The sequence below is a fragment of the Psittacula echo genome, assembly GCF_963264785.1.
Source record: "Psittacula echo genome assembly, chromosome: 2".
In the NCBI taxonomy this organism is placed as follows: Eukaryota; Metazoa; Chordata; class Aves; order Psittaciformes; family Psittacidae; genus Psittacula; species Psittacula echo.
In genome coordinates, this window is record NC_137737.1 from 139,876,400 (window position 1) to 139,904,115 (window position 27,716).

General features: G+C 41.9%; 1 protein-coding gene across 7 annotated transcripts; it reads right to left on the reverse strand.

Annotated features, from left to right (window-relative positions):
* Positions 1–526: 526 nt before the first annotated feature.
* On the reverse strand, positions 527–27,574 carry AZIN1 (antizyme inhibitor 1). Of its 7 annotated transcripts, XM_080610556.1 has the most exons (13): positions 26,979–27,396; positions 21,143–21,280; positions 14,864–15,096; positions 12,874–13,071; positions 10,673–10,846; positions 10,194–10,366; positions 6,897–7,031; positions 5,203–5,284; positions 4,058–4,132; positions 2,869–3,034; positions 2,199–2,317; positions 1,768–1,982; positions 527–1,171 (listed from the first exon to the last, which is right to left on the reverse strand). In XM_080610556.1, the coding sequence occupies exons 4-13, from the start codon at positions 12,973–12,975 to the stop codon at positions 1,060–1,062; spliced, it is 1,353 nt and encodes a 450-aa protein (XP_080466682.1). In that variant the 5' UTR covers positions 12,976–13,071; positions 14,864–15,096; positions 21,143–21,280; positions 26,979–27,396; the 3' UTR covers positions 527–1,059. The 7 variants fall into 7 exon arrangements, with proteins under 7 accessions (XP_080466682.1, XP_080466684.1, XP_080466681.1 ...); XM_080610558.1 differs by lacking the exons at positions 14,864–15,096; positions 26,979–27,396 and adding an exon at positions 27,526–27,574; XM_080610555.1 differs by lacking the exon at positions 14,864–15,096.
* Positions 27,575–27,716: the final 142 nt, after the last annotated feature.

Below are 27,716 nucleotides of genomic sequence, written 5' to 3' on the forward strand. Positions count from 1 at the left end.
ACCTTTCCTTTGTGGAGGGAATACCTTGCATTGAGTGCAAGAGCATGCTGAAGACTGGTGTAGCCCATCTCTTTAGGGTCAGCACTGTACAGAATGAGCTGAAGTCTAAAGCCAAACTCTTCAATAAGAAGAGAACAGAGCTAAAGGTTCTGTGCCAACTTGCAGAGCTGAACTAACCCATGATGCCTTGGGGGCACTACTTGTGGGCTTGTCTAAGAGCACCGCTCCTGCATACATGTCTAGTGCAGGTTTGCTGTTTGGTGTTCAGACCTGAACCCAGTGTCACACACTAAAAACACACAAGTGACCTGTTTGCCTTCTCGGAACTTGTATGACTTTCACTTCATGGAGGTTTAATCAACCTCCATTTTTTTCAGTTTAATACAAAGCTGAAATAATGGACTAGAGCACAGAAGGCTTCTCAAAGCACTCCTGATACATCTGTTGTGTAACTGCCTCTTCTGCCTAGCCTCTCCCAAAGTTAGCCTGAAAAACAGTAAAATCTACACAAAGTTTTATTGCAGTCATACAGGGGATACATCAAGGGTCAAATACAACAAATACTATGATGCAATTTTACATTTATTAAACTACAGTTCAAAGCACAAATTTACACATTCTAAATACACTAAACATCTAATGAAATCACACTGGTCTCCCACTGACATTTGATATATCTGGGCGAAAGACAATAACTTTACAAGACTTTTCTAACAGGAATCCTTAGTATAAAAACTGTGTACTTGTATGTAAACTGTTGAAGAACCCAAGTGATGGGTTTCCATCTCCACTAAGTCATCCATTTTGTTGCATATTTAAACGCTCAGGGGTTGAATGAACTTGATTTTAAATTTGGACACCATTATCTAACCCTCCCACCCCCCATGAATTGTAGCTGTAGCTTGTTTTGCCTGGTCCCCATTAGCTATTACTAATTTTTTTCAAGTTTTGAAGAGAATGAATTGAATTCAAGATTGTTCCATTTCTTCCACACTGGAATGTTGACCAGACAAACTACAGACTTGCAACTGCAGGTCTAAATGAAGCGTTAATGCCTGTTTAAGCTGCAGTGGAAAAGCGGTCTTCTGGGCTCAGCTGAATGCACGAAGGCACAAAGAAGAAGTTCTTCATCAATGTGTCTGAAGCAATTCCAGCATCTTGCATCTCATCCCTGCAGCAGACAACGATGAGAGTTGTAATAATGTGTTATCATGTACAATTTCATATCACAAGCATTTGAAGTCTGCTGTCCTGGGCAGGTTGGCCCCAGTTTCAGCAGCAGGGACCGTTAGCCATGCTTGGCAGGCACAGGAAGGCCACAGCTGCACTGGCAGAAGCACAGGGCCCTGGCTGCCTTGGTATTGGAACAGGTTCCCCAACTCTCACCATCTCCACAACAGCCTCACTGCCCTTCCTGCCTACAATGATGGTGCTAACAGTGTACACGAGTTGCAATTACCAGTATTAGGAAAGCTCAGAGATTGATGTCAAACAGTAAAAGGCTTGATAATTACCACTGTGCTCACAGTCACCATTAGGTATTTTGCTTTCCCTTGTCAACCTCGAAAAAAGCAGGCATGGTATCACAGCTCTTTAGTCTTAGCAAAGTCAGACAGCAGTAAAAAACCAAACACCCATGAACTAAAAATGCACCTTGTACTCTGTTCCATCTTCCTGTATTCACCATCAAATATGATTTACATTTGGCTGTAAGCATACCCTCTGGAAGTGAAAACAATCTTGCCACTATCAAGACAATTTCCTTACCAGTCACTGAAAGACATCATGTAGTAAATCAGTGGCCTCTGATAGTCATTAAAGGTAGACTGTTCACCTAAGGTACCAGAACCCATGTTGTCAAAGATCAGCCAATCTCCAACGCTCAATTCGGGAAGAAGACAGTTTTCCACAATTTGATCAAGCTCATCACAGGATGGACCCCAAAGGCTGCTTGCAAACAGAGGCTCATCTTCCTTGTATTTCTGTATGGGAATGATCCAGGTAATTCAGGCTTCAGTTTATTGAATAAGAAAATTTTCAAATATACTTAAGGATAATTTTATAAATAATAGTATATTACTACAATATAATACATAGTACTATAATAGTATAAGTAATTATATACATATGAAGAGTTAAATATACAACAAAATATAAGGATAGTAAGGACTTGCTCTGAAGAATACAGAAGGACTCACCTTGTGAACCTCTGGGATAGTATTCAGTTTCTCAGACAATTTACTTGCAAAAGAACCATAAACACCATCATTTATGTAATACGTAAATACTGGTTCCTCATCATTCCTGGTTTGCTCCACTGGAAGTAAAAAAGAAGTGGTCTTGCATGCATTTTTGGTCATAAGTAGTCCTTTTGCAATCTAACTTAAGCCAACTGCTTTTCCTGACAAGGGGGTTCCGTATATACTGGAATGGGAGAATTACGAGCAGAGTAATCTGTGTGAGACCAGATTATAAATTCAGTTACAACGTTAAGTGTGAGGTTTAATAAAATGAATACGGTCACTAATAATCAGTTAAGAATATAAATTCATTTTTTTCCTCCTGTAGGTGGAAGTGGTTGTCTCTACGTACTTCTACCACAGAACCTCCTAATATGTTTTGTAAAGCACCCAATATAGGTTTAACCATTGAGAAGTCAAAAAACCTAGCAAGGAAACAAGTGTTACATAAATGTAATGAAGAAAGTGACATTTACGGATAAGGTATGGTCAGAACCCCAGAGGCAGATTATAGTGCAAACATAAGGGAATGAATTAAATACACACTAAGACAAACTAGTCCAACCTGATTAGAAGAGGGCAATTCTGTACTGATTCATAACATGTAGAAAATAAATATGACCCTTACCTCCAGAAGGAAGAAGCTTATCATACTCAACAGTCTTCTTTGCAATGATGTTAACCGCCAGTGTAAACACAGATGAAACGTAGTAACACCCGGGCTCTGCAATCACATTAACACCAGATTCCTTAGGAAAGTAGACATCCAGCAATGGTCTGATGACATGATTAACCTAGAAACGGAAGTCAAAGGTAAAACCAAAGAAACTCAGTTTACGTATGCATCAGACACACACATTCAGTCAGCAACAATTCTAGCAAGCACACCACAGGCCTGTGCTGTTCCTCTCTTCTGAGAGATGCTCTTAGCACAGGTCCAGAATTTACTGAAGTGTTTAAAAAATAGGTCATTCTGGTCAACACTGAGCACCACGAGACTGAGTACTGCACAGGCCCAGCTCCCAGACAAAATGCAAGCTGTGGTACACGCAAGACTCCACAAGTAATTGTGAAGTTTGTCCAGCACAACAGATAGTGTAAAATTACACAGTAATCCATAAGAACAAGGAAATGGCCTTTCTCCAATCAGTTCTGAATACTGTTGTATTAGAACAGAATTAATTATTTAATATTGATGCTCTAATCCTAAGACAGATATCTGAAGATTAACAAGCATTCTGGACAAGTAACAGAACAGTTAAAACTAAGAAAGAAAAGCCCTGTTTGCTGTTAGTAACTTTTCACCAAATCATTTTTGCTGTCCTACATTCAAGGAGTTTGTCTTGAAGACAACATGACAGTGTAAACAGGCTATTGTTTTATGTGCCACTGCATACTAACAGCTCCCATTTAGGCCAAAGCAACGGCTAGCCAAAGCAAAGTACCAGCAACTTTCATATAGCAGCAATACAGTTTTGATCCAAAGCATGTTAAGCAACCCTGGCCCAAACCACAAAACAAGGTAACCAGTTGGACAACAACAGTCAACTGCCAAAGATGTTGAATTGTTAAGGTGGCTTACGATACTAATTTAAATGTGGCATGTTCAAGTCAGCATTCACCCACTGTGAACAGGGACCTCCAAGGACTGATTTCACTACCCATGATAAGGAATATAAATCCAACTATTAGGATCTTACAAACTGGAACATAGAATTTAGACTAGGTTTCAGCTATCAATCTTAGTTGCAGCTTGAAGGTTAAACACTTAAACTTCCTAAATAAAAATGAGTTCCAACTTCCAATACATCGCATACCTCTTCCAGCTGAAGTTCTGAACCTGTGAAGCCCCCACCAATATCCAACATGTTCATCTTAAAGCCAAATTCTTCCTAAAATGCATAGGCAGAACATAAGTACACAGACAACTACAACTGTAAAAACACTCTCTTGCTGCTGCTCCTTACTGTGGCTGTTTTCTAGGTATTTATACTTTTGAACAGAGTACATCTAATGAGGGAGTAACAACATCATAAAAATTAGCATAGCTCCATTAAACCTGGTAGTTACAGCACTGGTTTGTCAGCAGAGGCTGGCTGCACAATTCTCAAGTCCCACAGCAACATCAGCTCCCATATTGTGGTATTTGTTATATTCAGACAGTATTTGCTGAGCAGGGTGGGACATTCTGACAAAACACATTTTAGTAATTTACAAATATGAGTAATGCAAGTCTTTGGAAAGTCCTGATGTGACAAAACTGCTGCAATGAAATTGCACAAAGATCAGTGAGAACTTCAGTTCTGTTGTGTGTCACCAGTCACAGTTAATGCACCAACTGCAGTAACAAGGGTAAAGACTTGCAGTCTTCTCCATTTAGTTTACAAGCTTCTCAGAGGAAGACAAATGTTCAAGAGAAAGGATTTTTGAATTTTGCAATACGAGAAATACACATAGAACATAAGACTCACAAGAGTCATCTGAAACACCCAATAAATCCATTCCTTTCCATCCAAATTTGGATAGCCCACTGCCAACATGACCCCTTTATTCCTTATGATGCTTAGTTATTAATCTGAGATTACATACACCAAATCAGTGGTTCTATCACGATAAATGCCAATGTACAAATCCTTAATATTTTAATATAGCTTAAAAATGTCAACTGTGTATTTGCAGAACTGAGATTTGAATTTGAAAATCTTTTAACAAAAGTGGGAAACTTAACTTTTTATTTGGAAACAGCATACAAGGCTACTGCCTGTCAGTGGGACAGTATTCATTAACCTTTGTCCACAATTAGGGTTATGAAGTTTTAATTCACCTCTACCACATCTCACAATACAGTACTTAGTCCCTCACTAGAAGTTACATTTCCTACATGGATATATTTTCGAAATAATGATTAGAACAGAATGGATCCTCTACTGCAGCAACTGCATCTGTGTATGCATCTACTTACAGCCATGTCAAACACACACCGAGCATCAGATATAGCATGAATGTACGTTTGCAGTTCTTTGCAAGAGCCTGAAACATGAAATCTGAAAGAAATAAAACCTCAGTTAGTACACTGAATAGGGCAGCTTTCAGACCAAGCAAACTGTTTCACCATCTAAAACAGCGACAAAAGCAATTCATTCCCAAGTGGCTCAAGACAAGCTCAGATGATAATACAGTAACTGCAAAGAATAAACTCACAAGATTACCACCTTCTAACCACTGGACATGCTCTTAATGTTGAGTGTCCTACAATATTCTCATCTTTGAAAGGTCGAGTAAATGTTATTTCTTAGAGTTCACTATCAAAGTGGTTAAAATTTGCTCTTCAGTGGCTGTCAATGCTAATACAGTATCTGTGTGCAATCTCCCCTCTCTTAACCTACTTTGTACTGCATTGCCTGTATACTCTCTCTCTCCTAGGCTATCCAGTTTTCTTCTCCAAGCTAGGGCTGTCCTGTGCACACTATTTACTCTCTCCAGTATTCAGGAGAAGGTGAGGTATGTCCCACTGCCACCCTATTCTGAATCCTCTTCACCCAGCCCAGGTCCTTATTCCACAGCAAGGCACAACAGTGTGATGAACATGCCACCACAAGCAGTACTGATGCCTCCCACAAGCTCCTGAATCCCCTCTGGTTCCTTGTCCAGAAGGTTTAAGTACTGCCATAATACTGGTAGTAACTGAGGTGCTAAAACAAGTGCTAACATTCCCATGGGCTTCCTAAAGACTAGTATGATCTCCTGGTTCGGGACAGAGCATACACACACCCATCTGAGCCACAATGCTCTCTACTCCAAGTCTACTTCTTCAAGCAACGCCATTTTGAGGCAAAGGTCACTTTTTAAGCTTACTTGCTTTTAAAACCTTATAGTACATTTATGCTTTAACATCAGTTTAAAGAATTGTTTCGATGTAAATCTGTCTGAAATCCTCAAAACCTGGCTTTCATTTTAAATACTTTTTATTGTCTTGATAACCCACCCTCTTTTACTTGTTTGCTTGCTTTCTTAAAACATTCGTGAGCATGTGATACATTAGTAGCTGAAGGCAGACACAATAAAGACTTTTACAGGCATTTTACTTCCATATAGTAAAATCTTCATCAAACTTTAAAATATCATAGATCACTTGGAAGCTCTCTGAACACCAGGAGTCATTCCTGACATCTGCAACTCAAAAACTTCGAGCTGAGTATTTTTTCTTGATATGATCAGAGTGACATAGGACTTAACTCTTAGAAAACTCAAGCCTACATTCATCTCAAAGTCTGTCCAAACTATTCCATGCTATACTAGTACCTACGTATTATGCTGCTTGTTGGGTGAAAAATACAGCTCAAATTACCACGGCAATTCAAGAATATGGTTAGAAAATAGGAGAGGTTTCTAAACTTCACTTTTATGCTGACAGGAGAATTTCTGATACTCTATTTCAAATCGCTTTGATGTCTGTGATAATTACTTTGTTTCATGCTAGTTTTTGCTTGTATATTAGTGCTCTGCTTGCAAACAAAAGCTCATGATCCAAAAGATCATGGTTTTATTCTTTTTTACCCTGTATAATAGTGCCAAGGGGGCACTTTTGTATTCTGCACCTTGAATTCATCATACAAACATCTGCTCAGCCAAGCAGAGAACAATAAAGTTACTCACTTGACACCAACTATTTGGACTCCCAACTCCTTAGCACATTCCATGAGGTGCCTACAGTTCTTCAGGGTGGTGCCAAACTTCATATTCATCTCCTCATCAGCAGTAATGTCTTCTGTGGCAATGTGCAGTAAGAGCCTAAGAGAAGGGGAAGATGATTGGGGCAGTTGGTTTACATCATCAGCACATGTGAAGCCTGAAGACTGTCAGATCAGAAGTGTGTTGATTATGTTGTCAGTACTCCAGCTCCATCGATGGATGAGTCAAGGGAACCTAATAAAAACAATCCTGTACAGAGAAAAAACTAGCAATTAGGGGCTAAAACATGGAGCCAACAAGGACAAGGGATTTCGAAATGCAGCAGCTAAGACTCTTTTGCAGCTGCAAGAGTCTGTTGAGTGCTGTAATAAAAGAGAATGTTACCTTCTATAAAGTATACTTCCTCATAAAACTGTTAAGACTGTAATATGCTTTTCCCATCTGTCCTCCTTCCTAGCCCAAAGCAGAGCATGGAGATTCCCCTTCAGGCAGTCAGGTATCAGGTTTGGTTAAACTCAGCAGAGGGCACCAGGCTGACACACTGAAAGCACACCTTGGCCACATCCCTTCACCTCCCGCCTGGCTGAGCACATGGGGGTTGGGTTAGGGTATCAACCTGTCCCCTGCTCCTTCTATGAGGACACTTGTGGAGCACAAAAGCACCAAGTACCATCTTTTACAGTCTTATGCAGTGAGACAGCTACACTGGCCTAACAGCTACCTTGACTTCTAAAAGCCCTTTCCAAACATCTCATGCTGGTTTTAAAAATCATTTGGTAAAAGGCAACTAAAGCAATCCTAAATTCTCACACAGGCTGCCCAGCAATCCTGCTGAGTTTAACTTAACCACTTCATCTTGAGAAACTGACAGCCTCCCTGCGCCTTCCCACTAGCACAGATAATTCTGTTCAAAGCTGCAGTCAGTGTCTTGTAAAACACTTTCAAAAAGTGCTACATATAACAAGAAAAAAAAAAGTGTCAGAAGTTAAACTCTAGAACATAAAAAAAAAAAAAAAAACAAATAAAACACACACCCCCCCAAACCCAAATACTGTGGTTTATAACCTCACATTACAATTAGACAAAACCATTCCTTAAAGACACCTAATGTTGAGTTTTACTGATGAGTTTTTATGGCACCATTATAAGTGAGTCGAGATACTTTTCTTGTGCAAACCACTGAAAAAGTAAATCTGAATCTAGTAGGATTCTTCTTCCGAGGTTTCAGCAGTGAGTGCAGAGCTAGAGCATGATGTGTGTGTTTGGGGTTTTTCTATTAATTTTTAAGGAAGCATTGATACTTTAACAACCATGCCTCTACTAGAGCTCTTAGTACACCAGCAACCTCAGTAGTTAAATTTTGCCTGAAAAAGCCAAATATGAAGAAATTAAAGACTTTTGAGATTTTGTGTCTTTCTTTAAAAAAGTAATTGCAGTCATTTAACTCACTAAGTCTCCCAAAGGCAGAAAACTCCATTATAAAAAGAGACCCACCCATTACTAAGTTCAATGCAGAAAGTTACAAGTGTTTTCAGAAAACGAGAAGGAAAATTACAGCTAAGCAGGATTTCCTCAGGCAAAGCACAATTAGATTCATCTACAAAAAGCCAACCTAGCTGTAGCAACCACACACAGGAAGAGCAAGGCTCTGTGACTTTTTGAAACCATGACCAAGGAAAAGAAAGAAGAAAATCAATAGCTGTCACTTCAGCAAAGTGTTAATGACCCAAGTAAGAGAATTGTAATAAAACAAGCAAAGAAATCTCTCCCCAGTGGGAGAGCTGGAGATTGGGTTTCTTTAAAATTTAGATGGCAAATGGCAGAAACCAAGTTTCTTGTCCTGGGTAAACAGGAACCTTTTCAAATACTAGATTATAGGATCCTTGAAAAGCAGTAACAAATTCATGTTGGTTTTCTCCAGCTCAAACTCCTTCATTCTCTCCCTGCTTTACAATTTCTCTGGCTCAAGAAAAATCTGCAACCTAACTTCTGCTGTGGATGTTACAATAAACATCTAAAGAGGCTGTTAAAGAACTAACTCAACGTAAAACCTAACAAAACACTGAAAACACCAGTGATTACTGGTAGAACACTAGTGGCATTAGAGACAGCTTTAGCATTACTAAGCCTTCCAGATGCATGGAGAACATCAAGGCCAGCATTCTACAAAGAATTATTTATTATACATAACATTCTTTGCACAGGGAGTACTCCCCAGTATGCAAAGCACCGATGGGCTTCCATAAGGATGAAGTGTAATCACTAGTAACAACAATATTAACTCTTAAAGTAGTCTGAAGAGCAGTAGTTAAAAAGCAACCTACGTGGGTTGAGCAGTCTCCAGATACCAAGCCTGGTTGAATCTTCCCAATTCTACAACTACAGCCCCAGTTTTGGGAGAAGACATGACACTTTAAGACCCACCTAGAACCAAGGGCTTTATAAAGGCTGTCAGGAATTCAGTTTCTTGACGCACTCTGATGGCATTTGTGGGAAACTGTATCACATTAATCACTGGAAAGCACTGCAACATTCACTTAGGCTCTGACTCCACATTTCTTACAGGTGTAGCCACAGCCAAAATATTCACACATGAGGGATCTGATGCTTAATGACACAAGCACCTGTCAGTCCAAAAGAGACAGGATGCATTGGCAGAAATACAGTTCTCATATTTAACAACCAGAACATCAGCTTTGATTTCTTCCCCACAGAAAGCACCTCGGCCAATACTGAAGTGACTGAAAATAGAACTGGACTCAAATTGCTCACTGTTTAATGGTGGGGAAATACCTGAAGGTGTATTTAATACACCTGCAGAGCATGCCCAAGCCCAATAGGTCCCAGTGCACATGCTCATTTGCTGACAGTCTCAGCTCTGACTCCAGCTGAAGCCACTAATGCCCAGACTACCCTGAAAGAAAACACTGAAGCCACAACAGAGCAGGAAGATGTACTCACAGATAAGGTGCCAGACTTCTGAACTTTTAATCACTGAAACCTTTACCTGAAGATTGCCCTATGAAATAAAAATACAGTATTTCTCCCAAAACAAGGGCTTTACTAACATATTAGGAAGACCCAGTAGAGAAAAAATTGCAAAAAAGCTGTCTTCAAAAGGGAGAGCGAGAAGAGCAAATAGATAGAAGTTAACTGTATTAAAGAAGTCATGTACCTTGCTTGCAACTCCAGTCACCCAGAATACAGGCAAAATTATGTTTCCCCCCACATAAGCAGCAAAGCCAGAATTTCAACACTTACTTAGCATTTGGATGGTTACGTGCAATTTTCTTCAGCTCATTATCATTGTCGCAAGTCATGATGTTTATCCCAGCTTTCGCTGCATACTTTATCTGAGAAGCTTGCTTGCAAGGATTTGTATATATTATGTTTTCAGGAGAAATGCCCAGGTCTTGTACCAATGCCATTTCAGACTGAAAAACAGGAGCATACCAGAGCAAGAGCATTTGACACAGTCCAGTGCACCATCTTCACTGAATCTTTATTAGATGTGCTAAGTTATTACTTGTTAGATGTACCAAGTTGTAAAATACACTAAAGAAAAAAAACTATCCACCACTTCTAGGGCAGAAGTATAGATTTTCTACAGGTAGTTACACAGGAGTTCACCATTTAAGTTATATTATTTGTAACCATGACACTTAATAGAAAAAAGCTGATTTTAAAACAGCAGACATATGGAAGAAAATCAGGCACACACATAGACAAGAAAAACTTACTTTACTGGAACATGCAAATCCAATGCCAAGGGTTCCCAAAATTTCGAGTACACCTGGAGTAGAATTGCATCTTACAGGATAAAATGGTTTTATTGGTGCCATCACATTCTGCCATTGTATGTTATTCTTTACAAGCTTTCCAAGATCACCAACATAAAATGCTCTTTTTCCAGTCTAAAAGAGGAAGAACAGGAAAATAAAATGTCTGAAATTGTGGTTTCCTGTTGAAACATAAACAACCCACGAAATAGTCTTAAAGGATTACATACATTTTTTCACCTGCTATTAACTTTTAGGATTGACCTTGAACAATGCTTTTGGTTTTAATTTCACTTAGCAATTGGAACTAGTTAAAAAACCAAAGAGGGAATACCTACCACTTCAGAGAAATTATGAATGTTTTTAGACAATATTCTGAGGTTCCTGAACAAAAGATACTACTTAAATGCCAAATGCTGATTTTCTCTAAGCACAATATGTTACAAATATCTTCCAACTTTGTCATTTCAGAAGTCTGCAATTTTTTGGAGGATGAAAATCCACTGGAACAAAAGCTTCCACAGAATCAAAATAATTTATTATATAAGGAATAAATTCTAATGCACTACCCCTTATTTTAACAGGTAGCTAATAGCTCATTTTACTGAAAATTTGTTTGATAGTATTTTAATTCAGGAAGTCAAGTTTGAGCCTGTTCTCCAGCACAAAGTTCAACCAGAATTTTAAGAACTAAACTCAGTGTGTTAAGGCTGCAGAGTCAAGTACATAACCTTTAAGAAATGCACACTTTTGTTGTTAACAGCCCCCTTTGTGCATCTGCCACCATAGTCTTTCTCAAGTCATGATGGGGATGTAGTGGATTGAAATTCAAACAGATGATTCTCTTTGTTTACAATGTGCACCCAAGTAAAGTTCCTGTAAATGAAGGGACTACAGTATAACAAAGACCATCACAAAATAAACAATCAATCTGAATTAAGACTGTACATCAAATGTTAATTCTAACACTTGACTTTTGCAGATATGAAACTAAATTGTGGCTTATTGTATACAATGCCTTTATTTCTGTTTAAAAAACACAAATAGAAATTCCATCGGGTGGAAGCATACTGACCCCCTGTACGGGTCACCAGCAGGAATGGGATCTGGAGCTTTAGATCCATGGCACAGACCTCTACCCCTTGAGCTAAAGGAGTAAATGAAAGCAGCAGGAGGCAGCTATCCTCTGTGAGCCAGTCAGTGGTTGAAGACATGACATGTTGCCAGTAGTTTACCTATTTATTTGCTAGACAGAAAAAGAATATTAGGAATCAGGATTTGGGAACCCTACACCTGAGTTCAGAAGGCCATGGGATTTAGCTATATGCTGTACTATAGTTGAGCACTGCTTTTGAACATTAATTCTGATAAACCAAGGGAAAAGTTAACAACTCACAGGTATGGCACATTAAGGATACAAGATTTGCTTACTGAAACTTGTAAAGCTCACTCTTCGTATAACCTTGCCTATAAAACAAAGGCTACCACATCTTGCCTCGTAAGAAGTGAGTGTAGCTTTATTCAATAAAACTAGTATTGTATACACAGAATTATTTAAGCTTCCTTCCAGCAGATTTCTAAACTGTAATAGGTTTAGTTTCTTGAAAGAAAAAAAGGTAGCACCTCACAATATGCTTGTACTCGTTTTCAATGAAGAGAAGGGTCATGGGAAGATGCATAACCATACAATGATGACGGACCACAGAAATGTTAAACATGGCTTTAAACTGGCTCCGCATATATATTTGTCTAAACTTTGGTATATTTTTAGGGAAACAGAAAAAAAAAGTTTATCTCAGTGATACTCACTTGCCCAGTTTCAAGTTCCTGGTCTAAACCCCACTGATCACAAAGTCTCTTGAAACAATGAGGTGGGAACCCGTATTTTATTACATCAGCAAGATTACTTTCCTGCTGGCTAAACTCGGACAAGTAACAATCACTGCCCAAATTTCCCCAAAAGAATTCAGCCTGAAGCAACCAAACAGCAGAAAATTAGAATGAGAAGAAGAAACTACTTTATCAGGTGAGTTTTAGCAACTGTTCCTCTGTTGCTGTCAGGTCAGTTCTAGATACCTTTACCTTCAGTTTGAAAACTTAAGATAACTAAATGAGAAAATTTGGAAAACTTAAAAAAAAAAAAAAAACACCACAAAACTTACGTGAGTGTGTTCATAAATACAGTTGTCAATAACATCTGCAAGAGTTGCTCCTTCATCCAACAGACCAATGGAGTAATTTGCATCCTCAAGAAATCCTTTCATCTCAGCCGTATTCCACAAACCCGACAGTCATAAACCAAGAAACACAAGGGATGGGCTTCCAAGCCTTATATCCGGGTCCTTAAATTATGCAACAAACTGTAAAAGAAAACATAATACAATAGGTAACAGGCACAGAGCATACTATGTCATTACTTCGAAGTTAGAAAGAGTTTTTTACATCTGATGTACTACAAACACTAACACACACACACACCCCAGACCAAAGATATTTTTTTCCACTCTGCTCACCCTCCATTTGCCAGGGATAAGGACAGAGCAATTCTACTGAAGCCAAGAATAAAACAGAAGCTGCATACTTTAAATCTGATACGAACTTAAATAAGAAACCACTGATGCAAGGCTGTTCTTGAGAAGAATCCCAGATGATCCGCACACTGATCTGTGCTGAGCTTATGCAAACTATGAAAATACTGGAAGTATAGTATACTTCTACAAACCCCTCAGTTCAGCTATTCTTAAGTGTAGCCTCTTAAGTGACATTAGTATCCAAGTGTGCAACTAGAAAACTGAATATATTTCTGCATTTGTTAAAGAAAACTTGTAGTTTATTGATTAAATGTTAACACTGATATTTGTTGAGATTCACATCTTTACATTAACATTCCATTTTTTATTTAGATGCTAATTCATAACCATTGCCTTCATACATTGTATTTACTAGACGTTTTGTCGTTCTGCTTATAAGATCACCTACAATACTTGGAAGTCTTCAGTTCAGTAAAGGTTAACAGAAAGATGTCACTAGCTAGAAGCAGTTTTAAAAGTGACAATCTCAGTAAGTGGTGTTAAAAGTAACAGTTATAACCCAGCCTTATTTGCATCTTGTTTACCCTCAGACCTTCACTGCAAATCAGACGTTTACAAGCAGTGGTCTCCAAAAGACAACCTGAATCAATGAAGTCCCTAGACAGAAAACTTTGTGAAATATACACTTAGAATATGGTTTAAATAGTTGGGTCTCAAGTAAAAATCAGACAGCAGAAGGCCACCAACAGCTGACTGTACACCTTCATCAGCCCTACTTGATGAATACAGCAATCTGCAGTTTACAGCTGCAGGTCTTGTTTAAAAGCAGTTTATTAGTTTATAGCAACCAACTGACCAGACTTCCTTTGTTTCAACTGTTACTTTATGACTAACACAACTGACCAAAGCCAGCCAGCTAACCCCATTCCTTCCTTACACAAAGACCCAAGACTCTTCAATCTCTCAGCAGAAGTTGCATAGCATGTGTTAGCTTCACTAAGACTCTCAAAGAAGTAAGATAATTTTGGCTTCAAATAGTCACAAGCCCATGGTATTAACAGTCTTGTGTTTCTTTCACCACCTCCTTAGAGAAAAAAAATAATTCACAATTTGCAATATAAGTTGGGTTAACACTGTTAATAATACGAACAAAGTTACTTTTGCTCAAGCTAATATCAAGACAACTAAGCAGCAGTTGCTCCTGCTTGTCATTACACAAGTAACAGGGAAAAGAGCCATCGGTTTTATGTGCTCTGTGTAACTCAAGTATGCCACCTATGTTTCTTACAAGAAGCATTTACTGCCAGGTGAATTAACTCTGGCAGCAAGCACTTTCATTCTATTCAGAAGCTGAACAATAACAGACAAGTATGTTGGGTAAGACCATAACTCATCTCACACATATGGTAAGTCATATGCTTATTTAATCAAATTCTGAAGATTCAAAGCAATCATGAAAGAGCAAGATAATTATCACACTGATGTAAGGATTTAAGTAAATTACAATTATAAAAACAATGAATAGTGGTAGACACTGTAATAACCAGGAAAAATGTCTTCAGCCAGCCACATCTAAATTTAAGTTTGTGAGCAACAGCTAAAACTCGTTAATAAAACCCACCAGCAAACAAAAGACAAGCTTGTGAACCAAGTTTGACTTAGAATCAGTGAAACAAGCATGAACACCACATCATGTTTCTGTAGTTACTGTCACCCTCTGAACGGGTACTTCATCAGTATCCTTGATTTGGCAGCTGATTAGCACAAAGTCCTCAACACGTTCACCTCCATAAAATATCCATCATTTCCAGGAGCAGAATACCAAAAAGGGTTTGGTTTGGGTATTTTTTTCCCCTGGAAAGAAAAGCTGCATCAGTGTTGTACTGAAAATTTGATATAGTTCTGGAGTATTCAAAACATAAAGATCAAACGAAGAAAAATCTAACAGCAAAGTTTAATTCTTTTAGCATAAATTTCTTTATGCTATGACTACAGCCTAATGTTTAAGTTTTAAAAGTACTTTATGCATCCTCAAACTTGCTGATTGTGTTAATAAACACATTAAACTTCTCTTCTGTTGTCTTCTTCCAAGAAAAGCAATACACAAAGCGAGGAATAAGTAAACCAACCAGGGTGCACACACGCGAGAAGAAAGTGATTTCCATGTTCAGCAGATTATTCAAATGTAGCAGATCCATCGACCAAAACACACAAGTTCTTAATCCTTTTGTGACAGAGCGGTGTTAAAGGAAAATTTTCAAGTTCATGCTGTATTTAGATCTATAGCACCCTCAGGACACACCGAATCTGCCCTATGACTTTGGAAAAAGTTCAACAAAACCCAGTGGCAACATTTTGACACAGTAACTCTGTAGGGAATAAACTTCCATGATCCACTTCCTCTTTCCCCCTCCCCTTCACACCCAAGCAGTAAAACCTGCAATACCTGCAACTGAACACATGCAAGTGACTGTGCTGGCAGACGCCTCATATCTGAGCTTCTTTCTACTGTTTAGTCAAGTTGGACAAATGCTGCCTTTCTGATCATAAGCTTGCAATTCCCTGACATTTTGTGCAAACCTATTAAACAGCCTTAGGACAAAACTGAAGCATTTTAAGGATTTAGTTACTATATATACACTTAGATTTTAAAGTTTTGGTGGGTTTAGGCTTGTTTTGCACTACAAGCAACTTCCTACAATCTGAAGCATGCAGATTGCCAGGAGTCCCTTCCACTTAGTGAACACCTCTGATCGATGTGCCTTGCTGAGAGGTCTCAGTGGAACCAGCCACAGCACTGAGCAGGTTTTTAGATTCAGGAGACACACACCCCCCTGCAGGCTAATTGCTTGTGCCTCGTATTTCAAATAAAGAAGCTGGATCTAAACAACAGCTAGGCTTTTTTACTTCGAGTTTTGTTGTTCATCTAAGTTACAAGGGAGTAGATTTAAGATTTTAAAGTACTCTTAAAAGAACAGCTTTTTCCACAGTTAATGACTATGGTGTTTATAGCTTTCAAACAGAGATGGTGTAGGAAAATGCTTTTCCCCAAAAGCTGCCCTTTTACTTATAGGGAGATCCTGAGTGGGAGAACTGCTTTAACAGAAGCATGGGAGAAGGCCTCTTTACCACTAACTACTCTCCAGAAACAACAAAAAGAACACTTATCTGGTAAATTAGCTTCGATGAAGGTTATTTCCTAAAACAGCTTTCTCTTATAGCTCATTCATCCAAAGGTATCTTATGGTCAAGAGGCAGAGATGAAAAGGAATATGCTAGCACAGACTTAATAAAATAGCTTGCAGCAAGCCATAAACAATCTAGTGTAACCTCACCCAGGCTGCTGAATAGCAACTGCTTTTTCTAAGCATGTCCACAGGATCTAAGCTTTTTCCTTTAGCAAAATTTATCTAATAAAGAAAAAACACTAACTGTTTGTCCTTCGAGTCACAGCCCATTTCTCTCCAGTTTCTCCTGCTCTGGAAGAAACTACATCTTTTCAGTCTTGTTGAGAACAAGATAGAACATTCTACAAAGAGAAAACTGAAATTCTTACCAGCATTGCTACAACACCCCCAGAAAACACTGCATACACGAGGAATGTTTCTTTAAGGGGGTAGATAACACCTGCAGAAGGATTTGGGATTGTGCTATAACCTTACTTTGTTCTGACTACCCCACCTCCTGGGGGAGGGGTAGAATCAATGATAGTTTGTGAAAGATCAAATTAATACACACAGAAGGAAATTGAGAGGATGGTTTAAGACTTCCGTACCTGTAAGACGAGTCAGAAATCATTAGAGTACAGAGTTCAGTTCTTGCTGGAAGTGCTGACTTGCTGCAAGTCATGATTTGACAGACTTAGTGTGGTAACACCACCCATTTTACCACCTGAAATATTAGTCTGCACAATGCTCCAGGACATATATTTTAGGGCAAACAAAAGCTGTCAAGTGCTATGAGACTTCTACACAGGCATGCAATTGCTTTCTTTGAAGTAAGAGTTAGTTCCTCAGGCTCTTTAGGGTTTAACACAATGACTTCCCAGATAAAGAACTTGAAGATAAAAAGCTTACATATTTAAACACAGCAATTAATGCAGAGAACAGAAGAGTAAAATAAGATGGAAAAGAAAATAAAATGCTCTGAAAAGTGGCTAACAAAACATGTGCTTGTTATATGCAAGCATCCATAACAAACATTTTTCAATGTTTTTCTTTACACTGTCAGATTTACATATTGTTTGGCCTGAAAAAAAATCCCACACCTTTGAGGTCTGGTTCTTTCATTAAAACTTCCTCTTCAAAGAGCAATCTCTGCAAACTGAATGAGCTCCCAATAATGTCTTTCAACTACTTGTCTTAAGGAAAATACTTACAATATTAATTATGCTAATGCAAAAATCATGAAGAAGTAAAATACATTCATTTCGCATGCCTTAAAGTACTGATTCTTCAGGGGTAAAAGATAGAAGCATTCTGTCACTAACACTGGCAATTAAGTACGGAACAAGTAGACTAGAAAAGTAAAAACACTAGTCCTCTGTTTTCAGCACAGAAAATGACTATTTATAATGGGAGTATCTTTAATCCAAGATGCCATTTCACCAACTTACATCCTCATCATTGTTAGCTGAATGCACCCACTACCCAACTGAAAATGCTGAAGTAGGAGTCTTCATTCACAATGACGGTGCACATTTTGCATTACCCCAGTTGCCTCCAAGTACAAATACTGAGGGTCATAGAGTATCTGTACAGCTCAAGTTAGTTGCATTCTACCATTCTCTCAGGCATATTCCACACAGTTAAATGAGCAATGTAACAAGAGCATCTCTGCTTAAGTGAGCAAGCAAAGGGGGCAGATATAACAAATAATGCCCAATCTGACATTTTCTACAGCAGCCATGCCTTCAGGAACCTCCTTTGGTTTTCCTGAAGTTTGAATACATTATTCAAAGCCAATAAGCTAGCAAAGCTTACAAAAATGAGTGGTCCTGTAAGTGCATAGACAGTTCTGTGGTACTATCTCAGTACTTCATGACAGTTCAAGCAGCTACTTCTCCATCCTCTCACTTGCTTAGTCAATGTTGGCCTCCCCATTGCTCTCCTGTTCCCTGATTGCCACTCAGTCCCATTTCAACAAAGAGAGACTTAAAGGCTACCCAGTCCAGATAACTACTGCTTTCACTAGAGTGGGAAAGGGCTCATTAATAGATCAGATTTCCAACGGCAATTCCCTCAATTTCTGATGAACCAGATGTGGCAATAAATAGAATAGATTTTAAAAGGAGCAAGACTTCAGGCCACAGTTGCCAGATTGCTCAGGAAGCCAGAGCCTGAAAAGTAAGACAGAACTAAATTCCATATTCTTCTTTGGCCAGTGTAATACAAGAACAAAAATGAGAGGGAGAGAATTATAAAAAGGAGGCAAGTTCAGTGGGAATGTAAGTACATCTTCAGACAGGAGACTTTACTTGAGTTCCACTGGAACATAAAAATTCTATTTAAAAGCTCAGTTGATTTTTTTCCTCATTAAATCACTTTGCAAACCAACAGGACTCAAACTACCAATTAGCTGGCTAACTTACATCTTAGCTGTGTTTGAGGCTACTACCTGTGCTTCAGCACACTAAAACAGGTACTGACAGACTGACTGTCTGACTACTGCAGACTACTGCTACATGACTACATTCAATACTGAGCTACTTACATTTGCATACAGCATATTATTACTGAACACATAATAGATCTAAGCTCAAAATAACTGTGCAGCTCATCTGAACATTCAGCTACAAATACAGTAAATCCAGTGATATTTCCATTCTAGGATAAGCTATACCTTGCACTATTTGCCACAGCATGTTTAAAGAAAAAAACAATCTCAATTAAGGTAGCAGAACAGCCTTCTCCTTTAAGAGAAAAACTCTGGTCAAGCCAAAATTCCTTCAGAACAGCTTTAGAAATGAAAATGCATTTATAGTGCCTTCAGATTTCCTACTTTATTAACTCCTTCCTCCTAACAGTTCTTCTGCCTTTCTTACCCTTTTACTGCTTTACTTTATTCCTTTTGAAGTGTAAACATCATGCAGGAGTTCTATCCATATACAAGAGTGACCTGGAACTCAAACTGAACAAGAGGAACAACTTTCTCTGATCTTTTGCTTACAAAAATCATGTGACACAAAGTAACAGTGATATTCAGAGAATTTTCAGTGTTGACTATTCACTCAAACACAGCGGTCATCTACATAGCACCAGATACATGTGGTTAATTCAGTAAGTTTCAAACGAAAAAAAGAACATAACCTCTGGAGATCAAGCTGGTTTATCATGATAAACCACATCCTTCCCTTACTGCAGTATTTTCAAAGAACAGACATCTATATTAAGTACCTTATTGGGAAGGATACCAATACAACCAGCATTTGGACTCTTTGTGGTCTTTAAAAGGTACCTGGCTCAGATGCACATAACCATTCTCATTCAAGTTTTACACTAAAAACCATTATATAATTTATAGGTACTAAGCCAAACAAAAATGCCTTCAGCTAGACAGGAAAAAAAAGTAATACTGTATAAAATCAACTTAACCCAGATAATATAAATGCATTTAAGGCTCTTGTTAAAACCACATAAAGCTATTGTTTCATGTTAACAGAATAGGATAACCACACATATTCCAGAGTTTTCTGTGCTCTTTAAGACAGCTATGTGCACTCATTTGTTTTCAGTTATCAGGGGTCTTGTTTCTCTTGAATAATTATTTGTCTCTTAAACATGCAAAGGCATTTAACTTGGTACACAACTTCCATCCAACACAATTCCACATTCTACTGTAGCTCAACTGCAACTATTTGTGGAAGTGGATACTAATTAGCAAATAATGGAGACAGGCATTTGGGAAGGCACACCCTTCATGATCAGCATTAGTTACTGTTTACAATAGCAGATCTTAACTATTTCAGCATAAAATACCCTAAGAAATCACACAGCAAATAATGATTTGATGTTAACAGTCATGCAGTGTCAATTCATGAATTCAGAATTATCACTGAGACTGAAGTTACAGCATTTTATTTTAGGATTTCTGTAGCAAACAGCCCTAATTCAGAAAAGTAACTCTATTTAACAAAGTTTACTCAGGCACGTTTAAGTCTCCTGCAAATTCATTTTGTAACTCTGTTGACAAAAGTATTATTTGAGTAAAAATTATAGACTCCACTTGAATGAAAGTCACACATAATACGCATGCCACTATCTTTAATTATGATTGAAAGACCGAGACAGTTACCCTTGCTTACCAAAAAGCCAACACATGCTGTTTGTATTTTGGAAGAGCTTATCCTCCTTGTCCTGGGTTCAGCAGTAGCAGTCAGTTTTTCTCCTTTTTAGTAGCTGTTGCAGCACTGTGTTTTTGACTTTCAGCCTCGGAACAAAGCTGATAACAACTGATGTTTAGACTGACCAAAGATTTTGTGAGTCTCATGCTCTGCCAGGGAGGAGGAGGGGCCGGGAGGAAGCAGGGACAGGACACCTGACCCAAACTAGCCAAAGAGGTATTCCATACCACAGCACGTCATGGCCGGGGATGTAACTGGGAGCTACCCGGAAGGGCACGTCCTCTTTTCGGTCGGGCTCTTTTCCGGCGAGCGGTATCATATTTTCTTCCCTTGTTATTTCTCTTATCATTATTATTATTGGTGGCAGCAGTAGTGATTTGTGTTATACCTGAGTTACTGGACTGTTCTTATCTCAACCCGTGGGAGTTACATTCTTTCGATTCTCCTCCCCATCCCTCTGGGGAGTGGGGGGGGGAAGTAGACTGCGTGGTTCTAATTTACAGCCGGGGCTTAAACCACGACACTCCTGCATACAGATGAAAGGTGAAAGATACTTACATGGACAAGTTAGGAGATGGAACCCTACTATCATCAGCTAGGTTCCCAAGGTGGCTCAGCGTTGAAGTCGAACTGTTCTCTATAAAGCACTTCTCCTAAGCCCTCTGGATAGTTGTAAACTTGATCAGAGATTTTGCCCTGTGGGAGAAAATACACACAAAAATAAATTTCCCAGCCAGAGCAAAATAAAAGTTTTATCTTACAACATGTAACAAATGCCTTTTCACTAGTGCTTTTAAGGAGGCTTGCAACACCCCACCATGAAAGTTTATAATCACACAAAATGCTCTGTTTTCAAGAGTTGAATGTGAACTCTGAGTCAGATCAAGTCAGACATATGAAGAACTGCTAAAACACATGCATTACGCGCATGAAAGTGCTTGTTTGTACTTATCTTTCAAAGTCTGAACTGGAAGATTTTCAAAGAGCTGTACATGAACCTGCTTTAGGGTAATATGCTTTCATACTGGACTACCCTCCCAGAAGTGTTTTAACCCTGTAACCACTGTGCTTCTTTCCCTCCTCACTTCCTTTCTATTTTAGAATTCCCTTGCCATGCTCTTTCTTCCTCTGCTGTGAATGAACACACCATGTGGGTGAAAAAGCTATGTGGGTGAAAAGTACTCCTTTATATAGTGAAACTGAACACCATACAGACAAATCTGGAGACAAGCAAGACACTGAAAAGAAAGAAACCTATGCTTGCCTTCAGGAATGAGGAAACATTTCAGCTGGTCCTTAAGGGTTATTACACACAACATCGAAGCAGCATTTTAAAGTACAAAGCTAGCTTGCTCCAATGAAGGCAAAACCTTCAGTACATTGTACTGTACTCAGAACAGCACAATGAACATAAAGAGCAGTCAAGAAAACATTAACCAGCCCTGTTGAGTAGTTATTCCTTCTAAAAGGAACTGACATTTTCATGGAATTAAATACAGTATAGAACTGGTCATGTGTAAACCCGCTATACAACCAAGCTTCTACAAAATCACTGTGGTCTATGGCACAAAATGTGGAATGTACCAACTATTGTAGAAATAAATCTTGGCTGCTCTCGCTATTCAAGTGAGACATGCATTGTCTACAAAAAATGGCTTCTGGGAATCACCTAACCCAAATGATCATCTTTTCAACTGCATTACAGTTAAGCAAGCTGCTGAAGTCTGTTTTTCCACTTGTCCTTGCTATTAGAAAACTAAATGAGTGTACTCTGTAAAATACTGAATTACAGAGTGAATGCAATTCCACAGAGCAACCTCTTCAGCTTTACCATATAAATTAGCATTTGGAAGCATATAACATTAAACCTCATTGCTTCAAAATTAATTGAGATATTAAGGAATTTTGCCAGCTAGAATTAGTGTAGAACAATGTTTTATCTTCCATTAAAGCAAGAAGTCAGTAATATTTAGTTCTCAGAGCATGCACACATTTAAAGTCAGCAAAACTTCCCTTTTGTAAAATTAACTAGTAGCTCCACTATTTTCTAGTGCTATTCTGATCATATGCAAGAACTCATACCAATTTTCCAGTGACTGTGAATTAAGTTTACCTTCCCAGAAAAACAAGTTGTTAAAAACAGGTGCTTTTAGGGAGAGTGCATGACCTTTAGTATGAAAACTTAAAAAGCCATGCTTCAGACAAATATCACCTGCAGTACTATTCCAGTAAATATTCTCACATGTCCCAAGAAGGAAGTGTGCAGTGAAAGTTCCTGTGGAGCTGGAATGAAATCTGATCATTTTCTGTAGCAACTGTCAACTATGAGCTGTGCCGAGTTCTGACTGCCCTTCAGAATTTCTTTGAAACAAGAACTATTTATCTGAAGGAGCCACAAATGCATCCAAAATAGTCTGACTGCCTTCTTTCATGTAGATTTGCCAATATTAAATATTCAGAGAGGAAAACTGTACGATTTGAGCCTTTCCAATCACAGTAATTTTACTCAGCTTTATAACCAGCACAAAGAGTGGTTTGCTGTACTGCAACAGAGCAGGACTACCATTTTAAGCAGAAGTGTTAGATGTCCATAACCTGTATGGACAAACCCAGTCTGAGAAAAATAGCTTATGTGAGTGGCCACAATGAAGTGTTCATTGCTTAAGGGACTTGAAGTAGTTATAAAAGCACTATTGCTAAACAGTGAGCTTTGAGTTGCAGGAATAATTGACAAGGCAGCTTTGCCTTTTAATATTCCAGTGACACCTATATGTATGTATTTATGTATCATCTATTAGTATACTCTACTAGCAGGTGCCTCAAGTTTGACAGCAGCTTGACCAGACATGCTGTACTTCATACATGAATAGTAACAGTCCCCTGAAGAAGAAAATAAACCCCCAGTCACCCACAGCACACAGTTTTGCCGGACCAACTGCATTCTGCAGCAAGCCCTAGGACCGCCAGTCAGGGCCAGGCTCGCTTAGCTCCTCATGTCTGATGCAGACAGACCTGCAAAACTGGGCACTGATTCACTTCCTTTGAGAAACTTATCCACTGTATCTTTCTGTTTCTGAGGACACACTTTAGTGACCTGAGATTGAAATACTCATGAACCAAACCCTAAAAATCTAGCAATATTACGACCTTGCACATTTACACCAACTGACAGACTTGGAGGCACCAAAGTTACTGTGGTGCTCAAAAATTCCAGCTATTCTTCTGTTACAATAGGCCTTTTCCAAATAGTGGCCAGGGCATTATGGCAAGGGGATCACCAAGGGAAAGCAGGTCCTGAAGGAAGCACAGGTCCCTGAGGAATTCTCCTATCAACCACACAATCATTCCTGTGCTACATCAACAGTATTTTGAAGTGAAATATGCCATTATACCTAAATTAGTCCATTACACAATTAAGCCTCCCTTTCAGGAAGGGACAGCCTTAATTCCTTCCCAGAGCATTCTGTCTTCCCTATAATTGGAGGGACGAAATCACTTCCAGACCATACAGCACAGCATTGCTGCAAACATACACCTGCACCAGCCTTCCAGCACAGAGAGACACAACTCACCTGCCTGGGGGGCAGGCTGCAGTGCTGAAAGGCGGTAAGCCCACCTCTTGCCTCCGATAAGACTGCCCCCATGGGAGAAACATTCCCATTGCTGTTTGCCAACAAACAACACCGTCCCCCTCCCGAAGTCCTGTCAAGACCCCTCTTTTTCTGGGATTTAACCAGCTTCCCCCCGAACTGAAGGCCCTGCGGGAGGGATAGGGGCACAGGACAGCATACGGCAGGCAGGGTAGGAGCTCACCACAGCCTGAAGCACACGGGGAGGGGGCTGCCGTGTCGCAAGCATCAGGCACGGCGGCAGCAGCATTGTTCACACGGTGACAGGAAGGAAAGAACTAGACTGGACCAGTCCAGACTGGAACAAACCCCTCCTACCATCACCATTATTCACAACCCCCCACCTCCCCCCCAACACCGCTGCCTCACGCATTTATCCAGGGAAGAATAGTGAGCAAGTGCAGCGTCCTCAGAGCCAAAAATCCCACAGCCAGGGTGAGGGCAGAAGTGGGGCAGCATTCCCACCCCAACCCAACGTCATGCTGGAGCCACGCATCTGGCTATGAGGGCTGGCAGGTCTAACTCGCTTTACTGGACACCACATTGTGTCTTCATTCAGGGGGGCTACATTCCACTGGGACTACACGATCAAATCCCGTTCAGTCACAGGAGACTGCTGCAGAGGTCTGAAACGCAGTGCTTCTCCTGCCTACTGCACGTGTTGGCTGTGCAGGATTTTGCACTGCAGGAGATGCACTTCAAAAAGGCTTGAAAGATGATTTAAATTCACTTTCTTCCCTCCTCACCACAAACCGGGTTCCTTCAGGACAGATACAAGTTCCTGAGCTCTGGATGAGCCCATACTGTTGACTGGAAAAGACCTGCAGTACTGTCTAGTAAGGAGTCATTACAGCATCCTCCTGGGCCATGCCAGCCACGTTCCTGCTTTTGCACTGTGCTCCTTACACATGCACGAGCCACCCGATCCCACACCATACTTCCAGCTTTCTTACAACCAGTAAACAGGCACCTCCACTAACCTCTCACCAAAAAGGGAATGGCACCGCAGCAAGCACACACACACATGCTCAGGATACCCTGACATCCAAGTGCACATGCTTTACACACACAGAGCCAGCAACTGAGCAGTGACTTGACTCTTTTCTCCATACTTTCTGAAAGCCACCAGTACAGCAGTAGCTAACTGGACCACAAGAACTGGTGAAGGCAGCCAAGCCAAGAAGGTTGAGGCTTAACAAAGAGACTTCCAGAAGGACTGGCAGCACCAAACCTGCTCCTGCTACACTAACACACTGACCAAGTGGAGAGGAAAACGTGCCCTTGAGATGGCCAGCAAACACCCACAGCAAAGCGGGGGCGGGACTTCTAACAGGACGGAAGGGCTCCACTTCTCATAGGCTGGAAGACCCCTGGCTCCATTGCATGAGGCAATTTGCCCCGTCATCCCAGCACTTGTCCCGGAAAGCATCACTTGTGCAATGCCCTCACCGCTTGTGTAGTGCCTTGACAGCTCACGCTGCGGTCCTGACCCATGGTGTGCTCCCCTGTCCACCGTTCCGAGGAGGATGGGCGAGGCCTCGTGTGGGCACTGCTCAGGCGAGGGGCAAAGAAGAGAGTGACAGCGGGAGCCCGGATGGATAGTCACGGTTACAGACACAACATGGCCTCTGAGAAGCAGGCAAGGAGACGCCGCAGCCATGCCACAGGCACTTCTCCAGCCTTTCTACCCCTGTCACCCAGGCCAGCCCGGAAGCATGTCACACTGCTACTCCCTCCGGCCTCCAGGAGCATCCTGCGTGAGGGTGCACCCGAAAGGACGAGATCTGCCGGGACCTGCATGGACCTCCCGAGCCCAGCAGCTGCTATATGGCACGATGAGGGCATGCCAAGGTCCGGAGCAGCCCCTGTCCTGAAGGGCCCAGGCTAGGACGCCCCTCGCCCCCTCCACAGGAAGAACCGCAGCGCGAGAGGTAGCAACGCCCGGCGGGAACGGGTATCCCGCCGCGGGTCACTGCCCGGCTGCTGAGGGGGAAAGACACCACACAGCCCCCCTCCGCAGGAATCCGCCATGTTAGGGCGGCCGCCGAGCCCCCTTTCTCCGCGGAACCGGAGGCCCCGCCGCCTTCCCGTGCCCTGCGGGGCTGGGGGAGAAGGACGAGCAGCGGTCCCAGCACAGCCGTCGCCCCGGTTCCCGGCCTCCTGCTCCCGCCTCACCGCCTCTCTCACACAGGGCTGTCCGCCATGTTAGCGTGGCGGCCGCTGACCCCCTCCACCCGCCGCCACAGACACACTCCGGGGCACTGTGGACCCCAGCGCCCGTGTGCTCCCCCCCGGGCGGCGGCTCCGCATCGCCCAGCGCCTCGCTGCGCGCCGGAGAAGAGGGGGAGCCTCTGCTCTGACTCATGCTGCCGCTTTCCATCTGCCACCGCCGGTGGCAGCCGGTCTCGCCCCACGCCGCCGGCCGGAGAAAGGGCAGCAGGAGGAACCGGCCTCATCCCCATCCCCCTCCCCGCCCGGTACCGCCACGGCGACCGGTGGCAGTGCTACCCGCCAGCTGCCCCTCCCGGGTGCTGCGGCCACGGTTCCCATTCCCCGCCTTGCGCTTGGGGAATCATGGCCTGTCCCTCCCCAAGCCCCGGGGAGCGAAGAGCTCCTCCACTGCCTCCCGCCGCCGGTGTCAAAGGACAGCCCGGGCCGCTCCGGAGCCCAGGGTGGGCGTCACCGCCCCTTCCTTCCCTCCCTCCCGCCGCCTCCCCCCGCGGAGCGAGCTCCAGCCCGGCTGGGACCCCGGCAGCGGTACTCACGTGAGATAACGGCCCGAAAGATTTGGTAAATCGTCTTCTCTTTTTAGGCGGAATTTTTAAAGAGGGATGTGGGAACCTACAGCAGAAATACAGGCGGCGGCAGCGGCGCCTTCCAGGGCCATAGGCTGCGGGGGCGACCGACTAGGGAAGCGCAGCGCAGCGCTCGGACGAGAGGGCACAGACACAGAGAGAGACAGAACTGGAGCGGGCCGGGGGCGCGGAGCTGCTGCAGCTGGGCACAGAGGCTGGAGAGCGTCCACCAGACTGCGAAGCGAGCGGCGGGGCGAGGAGAAGGGGGCCGCCGCGGCAACGCTCTTATAGGGCGGGCTGGTGGGGAGGGACTCGGAGCCACGCGTCACCACACCGCGGGCGGGAGGCGCCGCCGCCGAAACCAGCCCTCCGGCGGCAGCGGACTGGGCATGCGCCGAGTGCCGCCGGCGGGCAGCAGGGTATCGCCGCCGGCCACGCTGCCCAAGCTGGAGGCACCACGGCGGTCCTCCCAGTTCTGCGGCCGGGGTTGTGCCCAGGGGATGCGACCCGACCCTACCTGACTGGGCCGGAGGCGCTGGTGTCCCAGGCGGATCGCCGTCTCTGGCGGGAGAGGCCAAGGTCTGTCGGTAGTGCTGGCGGACGGCAGGGGCCAGGCAGGGTTCGACTAAAGGTATCCCTCGGGACCCAAGGCAGGCGATTGCCTGCGCGTGACTTCATATGCCAGCTTGAACCTGTGTTTCAGGGATG

What these genes read in the sequence shown, in the direction of transcription:
- AZIN1 (XM_080610558.1), bottom strand. Translation starts at nt 12,975, where the DNA reads ATGAAAGGATTTCTTGAGGATGCAAATTACTCCATTGGTCTGTTGGAT. An exon ending in GTATTTATGAACACACTCAC is followed by an intron (nt 10,847 to 12,873) that starts GTAAGTTTTGTG and finishes TTCCTCTTTTAG; the next exon opens with ACTGGAAAAAGAGCATTTTA. An exon ending in GTCCAAATAGTTGGTGTCAA is followed by an intron (nt 5,285 to 6,896) that starts GTGAGTAACTTT and finishes TATTTCTTTCAG; the next exon opens with ATTTCATGTTTCAGGCTCTT.